The sequence below is a fragment of the Myotis brandtii genome, unplaced genomic scaffold (genome assembly GCF_000412655.1).
Source record: "Myotis brandtii unplaced genomic scaffold, ASM41265v1 scaffold693, whole genome shotgun sequence".
NCBI classification, from domain to species: domain Eukaryota; kingdom Metazoa; phylum Chordata; class Mammalia; order Chiroptera; family Vespertilionidae; genus Myotis; species Myotis brandtii.
The window spans coordinates 2,097,526-2,121,056 of record NW_005370710.1 but is presented as its reverse complement, the minus strand read 5'-3'; the positions used below and the strand labels follow the sequence as shown (position 1 = coordinate 2,121,056).

Genomic DNA, 23,531 nt, shown 5'->3' with positions numbered 1-23,531 from the left:
AGGGGGGAAGGGGGGACGGAGGACTGGCTGGGTGAGTGCTCAGTTGGTTAGAACATCTTCCAAGTTTTGGGTTCAATCCCAGTCAGGGCACATACAAGAATCCACCAACGAATGCATAAATAAATGGAACAACAAATCTCTCTCTCTCTCTCTCTCTCTCTCTCTCAGCAATTAAAGGCAAGGCCCCGCTGGCGTGGCTCAGTGGTTGGGTGTGGACCTATGAACCAGGAGATCACAGTTCGATTCCCGGGCAGGGCACATACTTGGGATGCAGGCTTGATCCCCGGTGTGGGGTGTGCAGGAGGCAGCCGATCCATGATTCTCTCTCATCATTGATGTTTCTATCTCCCTCTCCCTCTCCCTTCCTCTCTGAAATCAATAAAAATATATTTAAAAAGAAAAAAAAAAGAGCGCAGGTGGTGGTGGTGGTGTGGGCTAGATTCCTGATCAGGTCGCTTTATTCCCCTGTATGTACTTCCTCTACGGAAGCAGTTGCACACGTCCGCTCTGCACGGCCGTGACTCTCAGTAACGATCCAGCAGGGGTTTCTGCGTGCTTTTGTTGGCTGCCTTTGGAAGCGTTTGCTAAGGTTTGCCCTCCATACGGTTAGAGTGTGTGCCGGTTCCGCCGAGGTTCCTGAAAAGCCTGGAAGCAAGGCCTGCTGGGAGGCCCACGTCGGAGACTGGCTGAGTGACCAGGGGAGTGAGTCAGAGGGTTCTCAGGGCCCGGGGGCCTTCTGCAATAGAGGAGGCCCAAGAAACACTTGCTGACAACACAAGGGGCTCGCACACAGTAGGCCCTCTTTGTGGCCGAGCCCATCCCTCGCCTAGATCTCGCCAAGCGTTCCCACGACGACGAGCCCGAGCCGGGGCCCTCCGCCTGCACAGATCTGCCTTTCCTCTCCTGGGGAAGGCGCGAGGCGCCCACCTACCGCAAGGCCAAGCCCAGTGCTCGACCCTGAACGTCTGGGTCTGCCTTCCTGTTGTATGTTTCCTTCCTAAGCTATTTTATTGCAAATTTCAACTTAAAAGTTTTCAATTTGGTCTTCTGCCACGGTCAGCTATAAACCACACCGATGACAGCTCCAGTCCTCACATCAGAAACAAGCGCATGACAACAAATCTCTTTACGGTCAGAGAACACCGCCAAACTCTCAAAGATGCTCTTCATGGGAAAGTGACGATAGCTGCCCGGCCACGTGGCTCAGCGGTGGAGCGTCCACCCATGAACCAGGAGGTTACGGTTCCATTCCCGGTCGTCAGGGCACGTGCCCGGGTTTCAGGCTCGATCCCCAGCCGGGGGCGTGCAGGAGGCAGCCAATCCATGATTCTCTCTCATTGATGTTTCTCTCTCTCCCTCTCCCTTCCTCTCTGAAATCATTAAAAATATATGTTAAAAAACACACAAGAGTGATGAGAACAGTATGGCATGTGCCAGTTGTGAGAAGGAAATGATTTAAGGTAGATAGTGTCCCACAATGGGGCTACATACATAGTGAGCCCAATCATGGCTACCCTTCAGCTCTGTGACCCAAGACCAGGTCTCGTCCCCGCCTGGTACATCTGCAGCTGAGGTCTGTGGGTGAATGAAACTCAGCGCTTCTTATTTCCAAGGCACCATTTTAGGGGGGAAGTGTGTCTAAGGAAACAAGGTCTGAAATAGGACAAGGGCTAGAATGCTGAAAGTCTAATTCCAGTTCTGTTTGACTCAACCTGTTCCTGCTTCTACACGTGACTGTCTGAAATCTCCATGGTGTGGGGTCACACCCACGGGGTGACCCAAATGCAATCTCCCTCTTGCGTGGACTGTTGAAGGAGGTGCCCTGGTCAACACGGATTTGGTGCCTTTAGAGACACCTCCATTGTGAGCCAATGGGGATGGTCCAGTGTTCGGAACCCGCCTGGTGAGTCTGGGTGCACGAATCCACGCAGGTGCCTAACACTGCAAGGTCTGGGGGAGCCCTTGCCCGACAGCGGGTCCCAGAGCCTCCCAGGCCAACACAGGGTTAAACTCGTCTACCCCAGGAGGGCTCTAACTAGGAAGCTAGAAATGCTTTCTTATCCAAAGCAATGGTGTGAAACACCCAAGTGATGTAATAGTGGCTTTTAAAACTGATTACTGCTTCTTTTGGGAGCCATCTATACTTTCCGTATAAAGGGGTGAGGGGGGCGGATGAGCTTAAGGGGAAAAGAGAAGGGGATGAACAGTACTTGTCCTGTTACCCCACTATTAATTGGGTGAAGAGCCAACTTTAGAATTAAGGTCGTATTTTTCCTCAGCTCGGTCAGAGAGCTAAACTGCACATTTGGTTTAAAATGGAATAGTGTATTATCGTTCCCACCTACTGGATGGGCAGAAACCCAGAAGTTTGCCAACACACTGTTGGTAAGACACGGGGGACAGAGATGGTAGAAAAAGTGGTCCGCCCCCCGAAGGGCACAGGGCAACCCCTGGCTTATTCCCGCCCCCCCGCACCCCCCTGGCCCAGACATCCTCCCCTGAGTTGTCGCACATCCCACCATGACTCGCTGCAGTGCTGTTTGTTTTTTATATTTTTATTGATTGAGAGAGGAAGGGAGAGGGAGACAGATACATCAATGATGAGAATCATGTACCGGCTGCCTCCTACACGCCCCCTACTGGGGATCGAGCCCCCAACCCAAGCATGTGCCCTGACCTCCTGGTTCGAAGGTCGGCACTCAACCAGGGAGCCACGCTGGGTGAGGGACATTAACATTCCCAAAGGACAATGCTTTTCCCACTGCATCCCCTCCTCTTACACCTGCCCCAGCAAAAATGAGGCGGAGGTGCCTTTCCTGGCTCCCACTCCTGCGTTACTGTCCCGGAGCCGCGCAGTGCACTGGATGAGAGCCTGCTGCTCCGTCACAACTCCCAGGGCTCCCCATCTGCCTGTTCCCTCCGCTCCGCTCGCCTGGGAGGCTTGGGGGGAGGACCAGCTGTGATGAGGAGCTGAACTGGACGGAGGAGGTTTCCTGATGAAAGGCAGCCCCCGCCCCAGAGCTGCTCCGCGAGGACATGGCCAGGCCGGCGTTGGCTTCGCCATCTTCCCTTTCATGGACCTGTTGAGGGCACTACCTTTCAAGTTTGCAACCACGTGAAAGTGTTTCAAATTCTAAACATGGCGGTTTCCCCACAACAGCAAATTTCAAGTAAACCACCTGACCAACTGGCTGTTACAGCGAAGGTGCTGGCTACAGCCCATTTATTTTATTTTTATTTTGTTAATTTTTGTGAATCCTCACCTGAGGATATTTTTCCATTGATTTTAAGGGAGAGTGGGAGGGAAGGGGAAAGACAGAGACATCGATGTGTTGCCTCCTGCACGCGCCCCAACTGGGGCCAGGGATTGAACCTGCAACTGAGGTACGTGCCCTCGACTGGAAGGGAGCCCGACACCTTTCAGTCTGAGGGCCGGCGCTCTAACCACTGAGCCACAGGCTAGGGCTGCAATTTAAACTTCACTCCAGTCTCCACCCCTGAGACCCAGCGGGGCTGGAATGACCAAGCCGATGGGGTTTAGTGGAATGGAATCCTCTGTGGACAGAACACACAAGGCAGTTAGCTCCTCAATCACATGAAGCACTGAAGTGGCCCCAGTCCAATAAACTGACTTGACAGAAGCGAAGGGACTAGTTTCAGAAACCTCAAGTTTTTTAACGCAGATATAAACTTAGAATCAAAGTAAAGTAAGCTAACTTTATCCCCCTGCCCCCGCCCCCACCCCCACTCTCTCTCCTTCCAAAATCGCTTGGATAGAAGGGTGGTGAGAAGAGGACCAAATTGACTCCTTGACTGAATGGCTCCACCGATTCAATAAAAGACCTTTAGCCGGACATGCCAGGGCTTCTGTCTAGGGGAGCTCACACACGCCCGGTTGGCCAACAAGGAGTGGCTGCACAGACCGACAGTACAGATCCAAGGAAAAGCCACGCTGAACTTCTCCGAGTAAAATACGTAACATCACTTCTCTTTTTAAAAAGTGTTTTTATTGACTTTTAGAGAGGGAGAGGGAAAGATAGAAACATCGATGAGAGAGAATCATGGATCAGCTGCCTCCTGCACGCCTCCTGAGCCTGGGGCCTGAGCCTGCAACCTGGGCGTATGCCCTGACCGGGAATCGAACCTGTGACTTCTTGGTTCATGGGCCGATGCTCAACCACTGAGCCACAGTGGCTTGGCCATCATATCCCTTCTCAAATAGCTTTGAGGACATGAACGTTCACTCTTATAGTGCAAAAGATAACATACTAGCGAACAGGCCAAATGCTTTACCTTAAAAACGTGCCTTTGTGGGAAACCACCGTTTCAGAGTTAGGCGTGTCTTGCGACTTCAGTTTACTAGTGGAGTTTTGTTATGATTTTTACGACTGGATTGTAAAATGCATAGCTAGTTCTTTAAAGGTCCCAACTGTGGTGTCTCACGACGGTTTACAAGTTCGAGCCCCTCGGGCACCCACCTCAGAAAACAGTCAGTCTCACTCACGTGGACACTGAACAGCTTCTGTCTCTGGGAGCTGAGCTCTCCTTCCTGCATGCGGCCCGTGGGCCCCGCTCCCGGAAACACCTTGTCATTCACCTTGTCCCCAGGGAGTGAGCACCTCCATCAGGACGCACAGTCTACGCGAAAACTCAACACAACCCTCCAAACGCGAGCTTATTGAGTCAAGCGGAGAGGAGCGGTAACAGACGAAGAACGCAACCACCTGAAAAAAAACCTCAGTGTTTACAGAGCTCAGCAGCTGGCAAGCGACCGCACGCAGAGGTGAGCGCACAGGAGCGTGTCAGTGGGTGTCTGACGTCCTGAAATGCTGAGAGCGACGGCCAGACACACAAACACACGAGGTTTAGCTACAGGTCCACCCGAGGACTCGGCGGTCCCGTCTCACCTCCCAGTTCCGAGTCCTCCGCTTAGGCACGAGCAGGTCGCCATTCTTTGCAGGGACCATTCCTGGCGCTGAGCCACAGAGCAGTTGAACTGCCCTCCGCACAGAACCATCCCCCGCCAGGGAGTGTGAGCACCTCAGAGGACAGGATGGAAGGCAAGCTGCTGCTCGTGATGTGGCGGAGAGACGAGCAGGCTCTGCGGCCGCGCAGCGCTCACTGCAGAACAGAGGTGAGGCCGGGCAGGTGTGAACCAGAACTGCTGCTTGTTAGGACTTACTGCTGCCCGCACTGAGCGCTCAACACGCGTGGAGATGCGCCATCTACATGAGCTGAACACACATGGAGATGCGCCGTCCACACGAGCACTCAACACGTGTGGAGATGCGCCATCCACATTAGTGAACACACATGGAGATGCACCGTCCACATTAGTGAACACGTGGAGATGTGCCATCCACATTAGTGAACACATGTGGAGATGCACCGTCCACATTAGTGAACACACGTGGAGTTGCGCCGCCCACATTAGTGAACACACGTGGAGATGCGCCATCAACATTAGTGAACACACGTGGAGATGTGCCATCCACATTTGAGAACACATGTGGAGATGCACCGTCCACCCGAGCGCTGCTGCACCACAGAAAGCAATCACACATGAGGTCACGGAAGTAGGCGGGCGTAGCCCCGCCATGAAGGGGCCGGAGAGCCAGCAGCAGCATGTCCCTGTGTGATGTGCAGGTCATCACCCTACAAAATTGGTTCATTTTACGTTTCTGCATCTCAGTCCGTCTCCCAGAGTGGGGAACAGCCTCCGGTCCTCAGTGCTGGGTGTGATGGGTCACCCCACAGCCCGCAGATGCTCGCATGGTTCTGTTAGAGGTTAGAGAAAGCGGGCAGGTCTGGAGCTGTCACCATAACCGAGATGTCTAACGGCACCGGCGATGGTGCCAAGCCCCCATCAGGACAAGAACTAGCACCTCCTTGCGTGCGAGTGTCTGTGCTGAACATTGACTCGATGGCCGGGTATGTCAGGCTGCTGCACTGATATGACTGAGATAAAAGAACAAAGTCTGAGATCTCAACACGTTTTATTATATTGGCCGGAATGCTCTAAATTCATGAAAGCTTTTGAGAAAATCTTCAGTTCCCAACCCCTTAAAAAAGTGTGTTGAACCAGCAAAAAAGGAAAAAGGGAAGTAATGATCTGGACAGATACAAACAGCCTCCGCCCCAGGCCCCGCCCCCGATGAGGCCCAAGGGCAGAGGTGGAAGCCCACACGTCAGGTCTCACAGCGAACAGAACCGAACCAAGGGCGTGGGTCGTGCCTCGCTCATCCCCGCAGGCCATTTCAACTCCTAGGTGCGGCTACACATTTCACATGCATCGTGGGACGGGGAGACGTTATGTTTACCCCCCACATGGGTCAGGCTACAGGTTTTCTAAGTACTGTGTGTGGCACTAGAAACTTCATGCTGTATCAAGTCAGTATCAGGTTAAGCTACTAGACTAGAATATAATAGATAGACGTTTACCGAAAACCAATATAAAATCTGGCCCAGAAAGACCAGAACAGAAATATGCCATTTTCTTGATTTAAGATGGTCAAAAGTATGTTTTTAAAAAGCCCCGCACACGGTGCGTGTGCAGGAAGCTTTCTGCGTGCCGACGGCACGTGACCTCTGGCTGACGCTCTAGGAAGGTTGGGATACAGCTCCGCAGTGCACATGGAAATGAACTCTGACAGGCAGTTTCTTGGGTTTAGGAAGGACCGGATTCCAGGAAGAACTTCAGAGGGACGGACAGCAATTCTAGGGTCAGAGCCAGGAGGACCGGAAGACTTCGGGGACGCTTCTCAGCTTCTTCTGGACTTTGAATGTTGAATAAGCCACTGAAGTGTGATATCTAAAGATGGAGGGAAAAAAGGCGCTAAGACACTGAAGTGAAGAAACTAAACACCAGAGAGAAGATCTAAAACGCAGCTAACTCAGCACACACTGGGCCGCCTGGCACAAGAACCAGTGTGGCTCTCTGAGCGGATTGTAAGTGATAGGAAGTGGCTGAGGCAGAGGGGCGGGGTGGGGGGTGGCCCCCTCACTGCTAAAGCTAGTTCTTCCCCTCCCACTTTTGCATCTGGGCTGGGTCCTCCTCCTCCCCCTTTGCTGGAGGAAGGGAGAAGATTCTGCTGGGCACGGTGGAGTATTTTGCAACATCCATGACCTTTACCACTAAATGCATTACCCCCACCCCCTCGGCTGTGACAACCAATAGTATCGCCAAGCACTGCCACATGTGCCCCGGGGAGCAAAACCGGCCTCAGCTGAGAACCACAGGGCTAAAGGGAGCCAGGCGGCCTTGAATGCCATTCTAAGGCACCAAGAAATGTGGGATTTACTCTCAAGGCTATAGCAAGGTATTGGAGATCTTAAGCAGGGAAACGGAGGCAGTTTATTCGGTAAGATCAACAATAGCGGCAGGAGGACGCCGCGGAGGGCTGCCAGCACAGAGCTGTCCATGGGGACAGGAGAGCCACGGAGCCGCAGCAAGGCCAGGCTGTGGGGGTGGAGAGGAGGAAATGAGAAGCATGAGAACCACTGACGGGCTGCCTCCCGCACGCCCCCTACTGGGTTCGGGCATCCAGCCTCCTGAATTGGAAGAGTAAACGTGTTCCCAGCCACCCAGGGTGTGGGACTGGGATGTGGCGGGCCTGGGAAAGCAGGACAGACTTGAAGTGGGAAAGGGTATTGGGGGTCACACGCCCCCTACTGGGTTCGGGCATCCAGCCTCCTGAATTGGAAGAGTAAACGTGTTCCCAGCCACCCAGGGTGTGGGACTGGGATGTGGCGGGCCTGGGAAAGCAGGACAGACTTGAAGTGGGAAAGGGTATTTGGGGGTCATCCCTCCAGCAGAGGGAACACGGCAGTACTAGGCTGGCCCCTCAATGGAAACAGGTTTAGGACCCATTCCTGTGAAGTCTTATTTCCAGGAGCCATTTTGCTACAGGGCACAGCTGGGTGCGGGTTCTGTGAAAGTTACCACTAGTGGACCCCCACGGGGATGGCGCCCACTCTCTTCCTGAGCCACAGCCACAGCACTGTGTAAAGAGGCCACTTACACAGAAGGGGACAGTCAACAGAAATACCATTAGATGCCCCTTCCGGGGTGACCCTTTCTTCCAGAAACACCCGCCCCCTCTTACCTATATTATCCTTTTCTTTGCAAGAAATTGAATAGCAGCAAATTTCTCTATCCTGAATAGCAGACAGGTTCCTGTAAGAAGCAGAATTAAGAGTAAGTCTGTACTTAAACAGCTGTCACACTTATCACTCCGCTCCGTTCTACTTGTCTTTGTCACTGAGCTGAAGAATCACTACAGGGATTCACTCTCTGTGGCCAGTGCCTCTCCTTGGCCACGGCTAGGCCACACTGAGTGGTGCAGCAAAGCCACACAAAGTGGTGAGTGAACGGACAGAACAACTTCCAACGGGGCAGTACCCGCCCCCACTCATGCGTAAAACATACATTTTCTCAATGAGCTGTTTCTCGTCCAAGGCGTTAGGAAGGTCTCTCTTGTTTCCGAGGACCAGCACCTTTAAAAGAAAGGAGATTCTGGGTGAACGGGACAGGAAATGCCATCTGTGTGGGTGCAATGAGAGTGTGACCACCGCCGTAGAGGAACGCCTTCTGTATAACCGGCGGCCTCGCTCACTCAGCTCATCACTCAAATCGCATGAATTTTACTCCCACCACGTAGAGGCCTTTACCCGCATGTGGCTGCCAACTTCTACTTAAACGGTGCTGCCTGTACGTGTGCCTCCTGCTGCTTCTTAACAAATCTTTGCCAAAACGTGATCTTAACCACCAAGGGCGGAGGAACAATTTCTAACCATTTTTTATCTGTAAGCTACTAATTTTGTGAACGTGTAAATAAGCTTTTAAAATTCAGGACCCAGCCTATAGAGTATCTTATGTGGATATGCCGAGACGATGGGTAAGTCTGGGGGGCAGGATGAACACGCTGAGGCTGCTCCGGGAGTAAACTGCTCTGGAAAGAGGGAAAGAGCAGAGACAGGCTTCCCACCCTCTCTTCTCCCTCCCCCCTCCCTCCCCGCTTCCCTCCCAGACCTGCCCTTCCCGCCTCACAGAAGCAAAGGGCAGGGGCACATATGACATACGCGGTGCCGTCCACACGCTAAGTCAGCGTTTCCTAAGAGCGTGAAGCTCTGGCACGTGCTAACAAAGGGCGCCCCATGTCTACTTGTCACACCCACTCCTTTCACTTAATATCCCCCCCCCGCCGAGTGGACACTCACGGAGTCCCTCGTAGGTCCTAGATTCTTATTCACGCAAAGGCCAAGGCAGAGAGCAGGGCCCTGGGAGCTCTCAAGGGGGTGCGACACCACAGGGGCCGGGAGCCCAGCCGAACCTCAGTGCACTTGGTCAGCCGCCTTCCCTTCCCGGCTCTCACCCTCCTCACCCCGTTGAAGTCCTCCAGGCTCTCCCGCCTCCTCACCCCCTTCCTACATTTAGGAGCTCTCCCACCTTTTGAACCCGCCCCCCTCCCCCCCAATAAAGCTGCTGCTTCTGTGGATTTCCTTCCCAGCATTCCTCTCTGCTAGAGCAGGGATCCACGGCTAAGGGCAGCCCAGACCCGACCGCAGAGCCAGAGGCAGGAAGCAGGGAGGGCGGCCCAGGCTGCGGGAAGGGCAGCGGCCTCCTGCTCGGGTAACTGGGAGCCTCCCGGGACCGAGGGAGGACGACTTGACTCAGGCGTGTACACCTGGCTTCTGCTGTGGGAGGAAAAGGGCAGCTTCAAAGGCCGACAGACACGGATTCAAAACCTGGCCGTGCGACATGCCAGCGGCCAGGCGACCCGGGCGCTAACCAGCGCGTTTAGGGAGGGTCACACCATGCGCAGTGGCTGTGAGGGCAACTCAGGTGCTACACCTTGAGTCTGACACCCACGGACTGGCATGAGGCTGCAGCTGGTCCTCTGCCAACACTCCCTCGTTCACCCGAGGGCAGCACCTCCACCAACGGCCTCGGCCAGGAAGCAGGGAGGCCCCCACACCTTCCCTCCTAGTCCACGGCGTCGGGGGACGGTTCCCACGGCCACCTCCCTCTCCGCACAGCCATTTGCCAGGACAACCTCCACCGCTTCCCACCGCTGCTCCTATGGCCCCTCCTGCCACCTCAACCTGTTCTTAAACTGAAGCCAGAAGGATTTAAATCATCTGATCATTTCAGGGCTGAGGTGGCTCCGGCTGCACAGGGTTTCAAAGGACCGGGGAGGAGAAGAAATGGCACAGCGCCCGGGACACGGCAGGCGCTCAGGCAACGTAAGCTCCGACTTGAACAGACGGCACGGCGCTGCCCTCGCCCGTAATGAACCTTAGCGTACAGTAGCCAAGGGATGACAGCAAGAGTCATACTCACTGGAATTCCCTGCAGCTGTGGCTTATCTAGAAGATTATGGAGTTCGTTGCGGGAGGCTTCTATCTTTTCTCGATCTGCAGCATCTATCATGTAACTTAAAACACACAGTGATCTCAATATGTCATATTCTCTGATGGTCACAATTTACATACAGATTTTTACTGTTAACATTTACACTATTGAAACTGTTCATCAAAATAAAGCCCTGGGGGGGGGGATGGGGAGAGATGGGAAAGGGTATAGGGGGATACGTGGTGATGGGGAAAAAAATAAAACCCTAGATAAAAAGCTCAGCACCCCAAAATACTTTTAAATAGACCGTCTTAGGAGTTAATACATGATAGTAACAGAATTATATTCCTTAGCGCAGAGATGCATAAACAAAAACGTAAGACTCTCATTCTATGATTAGGTATTTTAAAGTCTCATGTTAATGAATTACCCTAAGAAACTTTTAAGAACGACTATTACTACTGAAAATAAAAACGGAGGCTTGGGAAGTAGTATTAAAAACATCACTTTTCCTTGAAACCTAAATTGACTTGTTCCCCTTTCCCCCCCATTGACCCCTCACCCCGCCCCCGCCCCCTAAATGGGCTTTTTGAAGCGGCTTACACGATGGCATTGACGCCTCTGCAGTACCGCTCCCACATGCTCCGGAACCGCGGCTGCCCGCCTATGTCCCAGATCTGCAAGCAAGACAGACACTCTCAACACGGACACTTCAGATCACGTGCGCGCGCGGGAGGAGAAAGACCGGGCAGACACGCTCATTTTCACAACGAGCCACATCCCTCTGAAAAACCTGAGCTCAAGCAAGCTCTTAATCTCAAGTTCCTGGGGCCCCTTGTAAACTTGAAGTTCACATTTAAAATGTCACACTAAACCTAACAAGTTCTGCTGAGCAAAGATTTAGTTTTCTATGCAATGATTGTTTTGCCTGTTTACCAATAAAGTTCCAATATTGAAAATACAGTAGTCCTCCCATATCTGCAGGGAATATGTTCTGAGACCCCCCAGTGGATGCCTGAAACCACGGATAGTATTGAACTCTTTGTTTTTCCTATATGTACATGCCTATGCTGACTGTAATTTGTAATTCAGGCACAGTCAGATGAACAACAATAACTGATAATAAAACAGAACAATTGTAACAATTATAAGTGACTGAAGGGGAGGTAGCGTATATAGTGTGGCTATGCCAGACAAAGGAACAATTTGTGACCTGCGTGGGACAGAGTGGGTGGCACAAATTGAAGCTTATGAATTGTTTATTTCTGGAATTTCCCATTAATATTGTCAGTGATTGACAGAGGGTAGCTGAAGCAGCAGATAAGATATATGCATATACTGTATATACCTTTGACACAACACTTTTAGAATCTCCAGAATCACGTATCATCCAGATTTGAATGCCAAGACAGAAATGGTTCATGCAGAATCTATGAATGTTTAACTGTCTGACTGGGTATATACATGAATGCCTAATTGTTTTTAATAATTCTGTAAATAACATAGGCAACATTCCTACCTAGGTGTTTTTCTTACATACGTTAATTTTACCATATGAAAGCCCACCCCCAATAATGCCATTATTAGGCCTACTATTCCAGATGATGGGCAACATAGGGGCCCTCGTTATGGTATTTATCCTCAAAAGGCTTCCAGCTTAGCTGCAGGCCCTGGTAACACCATGAAGAGCATCTGCATGAGCAGCGAGGAGCTGCCTCAGATGAGCTACACAAGGAGCGGAGTGACCAGCTTCCGTGAGCCCACGAACTGGGGAAATGGCCACAAGGGCCAGGCCATAGGAGCCAACTCCCATGAGCCACTGAACCAACCAAACCAAACCCCAAACTAAAACATGGCCCCTCATAAACAGCCCACAGTTCAGGATTAAAGCTTATTCTAAAAACAAAATTATGTTAAATTAGTAAACTTTTCCATTTTTATAGTTTCAATTTTAAGTCTTAGAAGTAAAGAAAGGGAAAACTGGTTATCATATTTGCTGCCCCAAATATACTAAATTACCAATATTATAAGAGAGGATCATTTTCTACATACAACTGTTCAGGAAAGAACTGATACCATGTTCCACATCCTCTGAAGAGGAGTGTTTATTCCCAGGACCACCCACACCCCAATAGCGGCTCTGCCAGCGCTGCTGGTGCTCTGCGGGCACGCACCCTGCAGCTCTTAGAACGAGAGAAAGGACATTCTTCACCCCGGGTACAGGCCGCTCGTCAGTTCAGAAATGCAAACACTCACGTAAAAAGTCAACCAACAGGAAATCCCTGGCTGCACCTGCTGCTGACCTGAATGGAGGGGCAGGGGTGACGTACCTTTATGGTGACGTTGCCTTTGGTCACCTTCCTCATGTTGAAGCCCACGGTGGGGATCATGTCCTCGCTGAACTGCCCTGACTGAGGAAGAGAAGACCTGCGTTAGAACAGCCACTCCCGCCTCAGCCAGCACTGCTCTGCGCCATCCCAGCGAGGAGCTCGCTTGTGTGGGAACCACCGGCCTCACGGCCCTGAGTCTTTCTTTCTTTATTTATAAATATATTTTTATTGACTTCAGAGAGGAAGAGAGAGGGAGAGAGAGTAGAAACATCAATGATGAGAGAGAATCATGGATCGGCTGCCTCCTGCATGCCCCCTTACTGGGGATCGAGCCTGCAACCTGGGAATGTGCCCTGACCAGAATCGAACCCAGGACTCTTGAGTCTGCAGGCTGATGCTCTATCCACTGAGCCAAATCAGCTAGGGCCCTAATTCTTTCTTTATAAATATACTAGTGGCCCGGTGCATGAAATTCGTGCACATTAAAAGGGAATTAATTAGAGGAAATATTTTAATATTGCTATTTGCCCTTTCTCTATAATAGAAGTGTCAGAGATGAAAGAAAATTAGTAAATTGTATATAAAAATCTCCCTCCTGTCAGAGTCTGGGGTGGGCCGTGGGACCCAGAGTCAAGTCCCCACCAACCCCTGCGCACCTCGAAATCGCGTGAGACCCAGACCTGGCCGGCCCCACCCCCGTCAAGCCCTGCAGCGTGGGAGGGTGCAGCCTCAGATCCCCCAGCTCCAACATGGGGGGCGTGGCCTCAGGTCCCCCGGCCCTGGCGCGAGGACCATGTGCATATTAGCTCTTTTTATATAGGATTTTCATTTATTTCAGAGAGGAAGGGAGAGGATAGAGAGTATAAACATCAATAAGAGAGAATCATGGATCGGCTACCTCCTGCACGCTCCCACTGGGATCAAGCCCACAATCTGGGCATGTGTCCTGATTGGGGATTTAACCATGACCTCCTGGTTCACGGGTCGATGCACAACCACTGAGCCACACTGGCTGGCCTACCAGTACTCATTTTCCTAGTTGTTAGCATGATGATGCCTTATAGTCTCTAATATGTGGAATTTCTGGTAATAATATTGCTCTTATATACTGGGGATCAAGGGTAGGGCAAAAGTAGGTTTAGAGTTGTTTGTATGGAAAATATAATCCTATATAATAAAGAGGCAATATGCAAATTGACCATCACACCCTCACAAAGATGGCTGCCTACAACCAGGCTGCATGGGGATTCATTATACTGTACCACTTAGACAGCAGCCCTGGCTGTTGAGTGTTGTCCCAGGCACCTAAAGATCACTGGTTTGATTCCAGGTCAGGGCACATGTCTGGTTTCAGGTTTGATCCCCAGTAGGGGACATGCAGGAGGCAGGTGATCGATGTTTCTCACATCAATATTTCTCTCTCTCCCTCTAAACTCAATAAAAAATACTAAAAGAAAACATTAAGAGCCGTAAATATTAATAATACTGAAAACAGAAAACCCATAGAAGAAAATCATAGAACCAAAAGCTGATTCTCTAAACCACCGTGCGCGGCCCCCAAAGAGGAGCACACAAGCTGACTGCACTCTGCACAGAAAGCCGGTGCCAAGATGTCACAGCCACCGGCACCTCCAAACGAGAGCGACCAGGGAGCCGGCTTGCTCTGCACCTCACGCCCTAACCCCGGGAGACAGGACGCCCGCGGGAAGTGAGCGGACTCACTCGGATGCCTCGCTGTCACCCCTTAACCACTTCTGCTTCCCGATCAGCTCCACTTCTCTGCGGGAAGTCAGACAGAGCGGCTCTCTGGGCTGGGAAGAGCCTAACTGGTGATGAACATCTCACACGATCCCCGTGTCTGCCTCATCCTACTTCCCGGAAACAGCGTCACTGCTCCCGGACGCCGCACGCCCACTGGTGGCCACTCAGGCCTGCAATGAAAATGCCAGAGACACCACTGAGAAGCTACGCAGAACCTGCCTTGTCGTTTAGACTTGAACCCACGACTCTTACTGCTGCTCAAACCCTCAAGTGTCAGGAGTGAAAGATCCTCCACATGTGACCCAGGATCCGGCGCGTCATGCCAGGTGACAGCACGCACGGCTGGTCCCTGCTCTCCTCTCTACCTGGAGGATGAAGGAAGCTACCAGCACCCCCCCTCCTCCCCCCCGCACGTGAACCAGACAGGCAGTCCTCCCGCCTCACCTAGAGACCAGGCTAGGCATCCGCCACAACAGTAGTGGAAGCAGGAGAATGTCTGTGCACACGGCTGGGGGTGGCCCTGGAGGAAGCGAGCTGCTTCTCAGGATCCACTGAACCTGGGGCCACTTATTAGACTGTGGTGCCTGCTGGGAGCACTTTTCTGCTTCATGGATTTGCAACCTCATCCACGGTAAAGTGAATGGTGTTATGCTGCGATCGTCACTGTTACTATTAACCAGAGGCCAGGATTTGCAACCTCATCCCCACCGCTAACAACATCATGTGGATTGCTTTGTGCTCCCCCACACTGTGCTTACTAACACTGTTTACTTTTTAAAATATTAAAGTTACTAATTCCCTAACATCAATTAAGACTGGACTTTATGCCATCTTTAGCTCTGTTCACACAGCTGTAACACCTCTGCTTCCACGCCCGCCAGCTCCCCTGGCAGCAGGGGCGTGGACAGAAAATGCCACCGCGGACCACGTTCTGTCATGGCCGAGTGCCACCTCGGGCTTCTCTGGGTGTCTCTGAAGAAACACTCAACACCCATTAGTCCATCAGTGTGATCAGCACTGCTTCACACGGAAACTCAGCTCTTCAATGATGGGCAGTCCTGAAATACTGAGTCGCTGTACACTGCTCAGGTTCCAAACTGCAGAGCCTTCTCGATGCTAACATCATTATTTATTCAGGAGCTGCCTATACCCCCACTTGTTACCACCTGGCGGGAGCTTGGCAGGCATTTGGAGCCCAGGAAGAGCAGGAGCAACAAGGATGTTTTCCAGTTAAATGCGACCACTGCAGCAAGACGACGTCACTGTTATTAGCTAGGATACATGTTGCTGACGTAGACTATCCTATCCTCCTATATAATAAAACCCTAATATGCAAATTGACCAAACGGCGGAATGACCAGTCGCTATGTTGTGCACTGACCACCAGGGGGTAGACTCTCAACGCAGGAGCTGCCCCCTGGTGGTGAGTACGCTCCCACAGGGGGAGTGCCGCTCAGCCACAAGCTGGGCTCATGGCTGGCGAGCGCAGCGGTGGTGGCGGGAACCTCTCCTGCCTCTGCGGAAGCGGTAAGGAGCAGCGGCAAGGAGCAGCAAGCCAAGTGGAAAGGAGCAGTGAGCAGGTGGACGGTAAGGAGTGAGGGGTCCCTGACTGCGAGAGGGAGCAGGCCAGGCTGAGGACCTCCCCCCCCCAGTGCACGGATTTCATGCACCAGGCCTCTAGTTAATAATAATAGTGATGATAGCAGCACAACACCGTTCACTTTACTGACCTCATTTTATAGAAAAGGAAGCTTGAGGTCAAGGTCCCAAGGTCACACACAGCTGCTAAATAATGGCCTAACTGGGATTTGAACCCAGGTGTCAACTTCAAAGCCCCAATGCCACTTTCTACGCAGTGGAATGCTCCAGGCGCTTAGGGTGTTGGTGATAGGAAGCAAGGGTCACTATTTGTGCAGAAGCTTGAAGTGAACGTTAGCTTGTTCAACAGCAACAACAAAATACAACTCGATGGTCAACTGAGAGGTCGCAAATAAATGCGAGGCTCGTAGTCTACAGCGGCGGTCGCCAACCTTTCGGGCCTCACGGGCCACGGGTGGTCCTTGGACGACCAGTTGGCGACCGCTGGTCTATAGCATATGCAGTAAAATGCCAACTCAGAGCAACCAGTCTCTTCTAGCCAAGCCCAAACTAGCAACTACAAGCAAATTTACCTCCAGGAAGACACACCAAACAAACAGCAACCTTTGCAGCAGGCTGCCCCAGACATCACAGCACACCTGTAGTGGATTACGGCCAAGGGCTGTCTGTGATTTTAGTTCCTTTCTCCCTGTGGCAGAAGCCCTTATCCAGAATCAGAGCCTGGTCCCGAATGCCGAGTCCCTGTCCTGGGACTCAGGAACCTGCCATTCCCTGGGAGCGGAACCCCCACTCGCTGCTCACTTGAGTGCAGGGGCCGGGGGAGGGGCATCTCACCCCCATCTAACTGGAGCACATGCTCCCAGCCCTAATCCCCAAATGTCATATCACCCACAGCGGTAACTTGGATTGAAACCCAAGTCCTAGGACCTTTGAAATGCAAAACACCTGGCAAAAACTCTGGTCTAGACCAGTGGTCGGCAAACTGCGGCTCGCGAGCCACATGCGGCTCTTTGGTCCCTTGAGTGTGACTCTTCCACAAAATACTGACTTCTGCGCATGGGCCATGAAGTTTCTGAAGTATGGTAGCAACCATCTCAGGCAGAAATTATAGTTTAACTTTAACCCTGCTATTTGGCTTATGTACCTATTTGCTTTAACAATGGACAGGTTATTTTGATTTTCTGAATTATATACATCATCCCATTGGATTAAATGCCTTATTGATTGTAATGTGAATATCCCATGGGTTGTGGTCATACTGGTCTTAGAAAGCACATTTTCCTTTACCTGGGAAGGACAGCACAGTTATCCCAAGGTCAGAGGGCTCTAGACCCAAAACTGCAATTTAGATAACATGCTGTTTCTGCTTCTGTAAACTGCTTTTTGCAAACCAGGTTCCTCATTCCAGACCCGAGGGCTCTAGATAATGTGTTTGACCCCGAGACCCAAAACTGTAATTAACATGCTTAATTCTGCTTCTGTAAACTGCTTTTTTGCGAACCAGGTTCCTCATTCCAAACCCTGGGATGTAATCAATACCTCTGTGATTTTTTGCCTATATAACCTTGGAGCTGCGACCATCTTGTTACTATGAGGTTTGGGGAATGGTCCCTCATAGTCCCAGATTGCAATAAATGTGACTCTTTAATTCGACTTCTTGAGGCGTCCTTCTGTGATTCGCGGGGTACATTACAACATTTCAATCGCACTGTACATGCGCGCCCGCACGTGGTATTTTGTGGAAGAGTCACACTCAAGGGGCCAAAGAGCCGCAGTTTGCCGACCACGGGTCTAGACCATCTTTTAAAATACAAGTTTCTGGGAGGAAATCCTTATTGAAAGGAAAAAACAAAACAAACCTTAGCCACCTTAGCAAACAAATGAACTAATATCAACTGTTAAGTCATTGCTAGACAAGCCTTAGGGTCACCTGCTTTTGGCGTTTTATTGCATAAAATCTGTAAAATGTATTTGGGACTGTTGATGTAATGTCTTGTGCTTTGTTGAAGGTACGTTTCTTAAAACAGAATGTTTAAAATCTATAATAATAAAAGCATAATATGCTAATTAGACAGGACATCATTCTGGACGAAGCCAGGGCCGGAGGGAAGCCAGTGCCGGCAGCCGGGGGAAGGAAGGCGTACTCTTGCATGAATTTCGTGCATCGGGCCTCTAGTATGTTCATAAAAATCAATCTAAGGAATGCTGGTTGTTTGCCTTTTTTTGTTATTGAAAATTGAGGTTTCTAAGAGTTAATAATTCTAATTAAATTGGAAAGGAATTGTATGGTTTTGGTAAAAGAATGTATAAGGTGTGGAAATATATTTTGAAGGAAAAAAAGTGAATTGTTCTAAAACTGGTTGTTTCTGCCCTAGCTGGTTTGGCTCAGTGGATAGAGCATTGGCTTGTGGACTCAAGGGTCTCAGGTTCGATTCCAGTCAAGGGCACATGCTCAGGTTGCGGGCTCGATCCCTAGTGTGGGGGGTGCACGAGGCAGCCAATCAATGATTCTCTCTCATCATGGATGTTTCTATCTCTCCCTCTCCCTTCCTCTCTGAAATCAATAAATATAATTAAAAAAAAAATAAAACTGGTTGTTTCTGAATGGGTAAAAAGGTGTGTGAAAGTTGTAGGAAGGTTAGTGAAAGCTATAGGTTGGTAAAGAGAAATCTTGAAAGAAGTTATATAAATGTGCAGGCTAGTAAGCCAGGACAAGCAGAATAGGGAAACTGAGAGTTCAACAGCAGCCTGCAGCCTAAATCCCATCTTCCCAAACCAAGGACACTTCATAGTAAATGATTTGCACTATTATTCCTCAGGAGCAAGGGTAAGTAGCTTAACCCACCAGGCGCCTAGCAATCAATTGTAGGTGGGACTCGCCCCCGGGTGACCTCTCCCCCTCGCATATGGCTGGTCATGCGGTTTGGACCCCCTGACCTCTCCTCCCTAGAGATAACGTCTAGACCTCAGTTGTATTCCAGCTCCAGGCCCAGAAAAGCAGCAAAACCAGCCACTGCTGACGTCAGGGCCTGCGGCACTGAATGATGTCCTCCCGGCCCCAGTGCGGCCAATCACCAGTGGAGACCACAACCCTGAACGCACACACCTGGAGGGCTGTGAAGATTCTATAAGAGCTTTCCCTGGGCCCTCCCCTAACACCTCCGCCCTCAACACCCTTAGGAAGGCCCTAGCCCAGTGGTTCTCAACCTTCTGGCCCTTTAAATACAGTTCCTCACGTTGTGACCCAACCATAAAATTATTTTTGTTGCTACTTCATAACTGTAATGTTGCTACTGTTATGAATCGTCATGTAAATATCTGAGATGCAGGATGGTCTTAGGCGACCCCTGTGAAAGGGGTCGCGACCCACAGGTTGAGAACCGCTGCCCTAGCTGGTATGGCTCAGTGGACAGAGCATTCGCCTGAGGCCTGAAGAGTCCAGAGTTGGCTCCCAGGTCAAGGGCATGCATCTCAATTGCAGGCTGATTGTTAGGCCCTGGTTGGGGTGCGTGCAGGAGGCAACCAATCGATGTGTTTCTCTCACATCAATGTTTTCTCTCTCTGTCTCTCCCCCTCCCTCCCACTCTCTCTAAAATTCAACGGAAAAATATCCTTGGGTGAGGATTTAAAAAAATACAAACAAACAAACAAAAAGGCAACCCTTAGGATGGAGGACCCAGTGCTGTCCCTCCCCCACACCCTGCCCCAGGCACGGTACCATCAGCTTCCTCACTCCCAGCACCAAGGGCCCTTCCTAAGCCCATTTCTTCTGGGAATTACTTTTTATACCTGTGACTTACCCAATAAATGTCCTCTAACAAAATACAGTAGCTGTCAGAAGCCACCTTTGTGGTCACTACCTTAAGAGCGCCACATGCAGGAGGTGCTGCCGCTTCCTGCCTGAGCACTCACACCCACAGCGGACCGCGCCGAGTGGGTCTGTGAGCAGACACCCAACCGCCCCCCGGAATATGAAGACTGAGCACCACACTTCGTCTTTTCAACCGCACGGTGCAATGATCAGCAATGGAGCCCGAAAGGAAAAGGGTGCTCCGAACCCAACACTCACATGTTCACCCCGCACCCCAGAAAGCCCCAGAGCAGCTGTCCTGATGCCAGGCACTGCCTCGGGCTCACACTTCCCTCTTAGCAGAGAGACACGACACGAAGCCAGAAACAGGCCTCTTCAATCAGAGCAAAAGCTCCAGGGCTGCGAGTAAGTGAGCCCGGAACCCGGCCTCGGTCCAGCCGCCTGGAGGCCTGGAGGCCTGGTTAGGGCCTGGAGGCCTGGTTAGGACCTGGTTAGGGCCTGGAGGCCTGGTTAGGGCCTGGAGGCCTGGTTAGGACCTGGTTAGGGCCTGGAGGCCTGGTTAGGGACTGGTTAGGGCCTGGAGGACTGGTTAGGACCTGGTTAGGGCCTGGAGGACTGGTTAGGACCTGGTTAGGGCCTGGAGGACTGGTTAGGACCACGGAGGGCAGCCTGTGCTCTGGGCACAATGAGCGCCCGCACCACAGGGAAGCCAAGCCAGCTCGGGCAGGCGAGGAGCAGAGAGCAGCCACTGAGTCCTGCGCACAAAACGCCGCCGAGCAATCAGCAGCAGGGAGGCCGGCTGAGCCCAGCAAGCTGGGACGAGAACACCCCACAACCCGTTCTTTCCGGGAGAAACCAGGCTGGTTCTCAACGACTTGTCTCACTACATCTACTGCGGCTCCTGCTCCGCCTGAGGGTAAAGACATGCATTGATGGCATTTTAATGCACAGTTTGGGTCACTCTGTATTCAAATTCAGCATCAATGCCCCCCCCCAGCAGCATCCGTCAGCATTAACTGCAGAGTACATGCTGCCCCACAACCCCTTTCTCTTCTAAACCCATCCCCCGGCTCCACCCCATATCCGCTACTTGTTGATCGAAAAATCATATTCCCCGCCACTCACCCCAATTCTTAAAAAGGTCTTAGACTACAAATTCCCTTTGCCCTGCACCTGATCCAACTGCTAACCTGTACCCATTCTACCTCCAGAACAACACTCGTCTTCCCGTCAGTCCTCACCCTCCCTCCGCCTCTCAGCCACACAGACCTTGTAATCGATCCCCTTCCCCACAGGCTCTGCACTACAACTAGACCCACCCTTTGAAAGCACAGGTCTCCCTTCAGCCCTGGCATGAAGACCTGCAGTGGCTCCCGTGCCTGCAGACCCCGGCTAGCCGTGGCCTTGTGGGGGCGGATTCCATCGACTTCTCCAGCCTTTCGTTTTCTCCTTCATGCCACACAATTTCTTGCCCTCAACTGTGTCTTTTTATTTTTTTAAAGGTAGCCCCTGGCCTCTTTCGCCCTTTTTGTTTATTTTGGGGGGGGGGGGTAAGAGAGATAGAAACATCATCAATCAGATGCCTCTTGCATGCCACCTACTGGGGATGGAGCCCGAAACCCGGGCATTGAGCCCACAACCAGGGCATGTGCCCTGACTTGGAATCAAACCCGTGACCTGTCAGTACATGGGATGACACTCAAACAACTGAGTCACACCTGCTAGGGCATGAATCAATTTTTATAATTATAAACGATACTCAAGTCATACAATTTAAAAAATTCATATACTATAGCTTCAAAAATGGTCTACTTGGCAGACTTTCTTAGACTCTGATTTCATAAAGAATATTTTTTTAACTCCCTACACCATGCCAAAAAAGCAGATCACATGGAAATATGTCAGAATTCTGGAAGATAAACTCCTAACGCAATCCACCAGTAAGTTTAAAACTAATTAGACTGTGATAGCTAAAGGAAATGAGTTTTATTTATATGGCTTGATTGCAAAGTTTACTTCTTAAAACATTAAATGCGGAGCCAGAGCAATCCTATCTAATAAAAGAGTAATATGCAAATTGACCATCACTCCAACACAAAAGATGGCCGCCCCCATGTGGACACAAGATGGTCAGCAGGGGAGGGCAGTTGGGGCGATCAGGCCTGCAGGAGAGGGCAGTTAGGGGTGACCAGGCCTGCAGGGGAGGGCAGTTAGGGGCAATCAGGCCAGCAGGGAAGGGCAGTTAGGGGTGACTGGGCCAGCAGGGGAGGGCAGTTGGGGGCGATCGGGCCGGCAGGGGAGCAGTTAGGTGTCAATCAGGCTGGCAGGAGAGTGGTTAGGGGCAATCAGGCAGGCAGGCAGGCAAGCGGTTGGGAGCCAGCAGTCCTGGATTGTGAGAGGGATGTTCAACTGCCCGTTTAGGCCTGATCCCTCGAGGGGTCCCAGATTGGAGAGGGTGCAAGCTGGGCTGAGGAACACCTCCCCCCACTGTGCACAAATTACGTGCACCGGGCCTCTAGTTTATATATATAAAAGCCTAAGCGACCAGTTGATCAACGCAGGAGCTGCCCCCTGGTGGTCAGTGCGCTCCCACAGGGGAAGCACTGCTCAGCGAGCTTACCAAGAAGCAGCAATGGCTCCTCCCTGGCCGCCTGCCGCTTTGCGCACTACTACATCCCTCGGGGGGTGTCGGACTGCCGATCCCTGCAACTCCCGAGGGGTCCCGGATTGCAAGAGGGCACAGGCCAGGCTGAGGGACCCCACTGGTGCACGTGCACCGGGCCTCTAGTTATCTAATAAGATACTTTTAAAATACTGCTGCTGTATTTCACTTTATCAACAAACTAAATATGTTTTGCCCTAAAAATATCAAAGGACAAAGTTCTTAATTGAAGTCCAACTTTATATATGAAATCTGTTCAGAAGACCTTCTTAGCAGGAATGTGTTTTCTGCAAAGTGGCCACCTGATATGAAATAGACTCACATCCTTTGACCCCAGCCATGCCAACTCTGGAACCCATCCTCAGGAAATGCAGATCGAATTGACGTACAACCGCAAAACCCCGGATACCAATGTCCAATAACGAGGAAATGATCAAATATATTGTGAGATATCCACAAGAGGTGCCGTAACAAATTATGAAGGCATTCAAAACAGCTTTACTCTCTTCTAAAATTTATAGGGACCCACAAAAGACCCAACTTGTCAAAGAAGTTCTGAGAAAAAACAAAGCAGGAGACATCACATTTCCTGATTTCAAGCTATACTATAAAGCTATAGTCATCAAAACAGTAATTCTGGCATAAAAATAGGCAAATAGACCAATGGAACAGACTCGAGAGCCCAGAAATAAACCCAAGCATGTGCAGTCAACAAATACTTGACAAGGGAGCCAAGAACACGGTCTCTTCAATAAGTGATGCTGTGATAAGTGTATATTCATCATATGTGTATTCACATGTAAAAGAATGAAGCCCATGTTTCACACCGCTCACAAAAATGAACTTAAAATGGATTAAAGATTTAAATGTAAGCTTGAAATCATAAAACTCTGTAAGAAAACAGAAATAAAGCTCCTTGACATGAGTCTTGGTGACAGTTTTTTGGATATGATACCTAAAGCACCAGCAACAGAATAAAAAATTACCCAGGGGGACTACATCAAGCTAAAAAGC

The 23,531-nt window shown here is 50.9% G+C and overlaps 1 protein-coding gene across 1 annotated transcript; it reads right to left on the bottom strand.

Moving 5' to 3' along the window:
• Nucleotides 1–5,979: 5,979 nt before the first annotated feature.
• ARL8B (ADP-ribosylation factor-like 8B) lies at nucleotides 5,980–12,799 on the bottom strand. The gene is made up of 6 exons (XM_005881891.2): nucleotides 12,685–12,799; nucleotides 10,958–11,031; nucleotides 10,343–10,436; nucleotides 8,429–8,496; nucleotides 8,106–8,176; nucleotides 5,980–6,811 (listed from the first exon to the last, which is right to left on the bottom strand). The coding sequence occupies exons 1-6, from the start codon at nucleotides 12,742–12,744 to the stop codon at nucleotides 6,762–6,764; spliced, it is 417 nt and encodes a 138-aa protein (XP_005881953.1). The 5' UTR covers nucleotides 12,745–12,799; the 3' UTR covers nucleotides 5,980–6,761.
• Nucleotides 12,800–23,531: the final 10,732 nt, after the last annotated feature.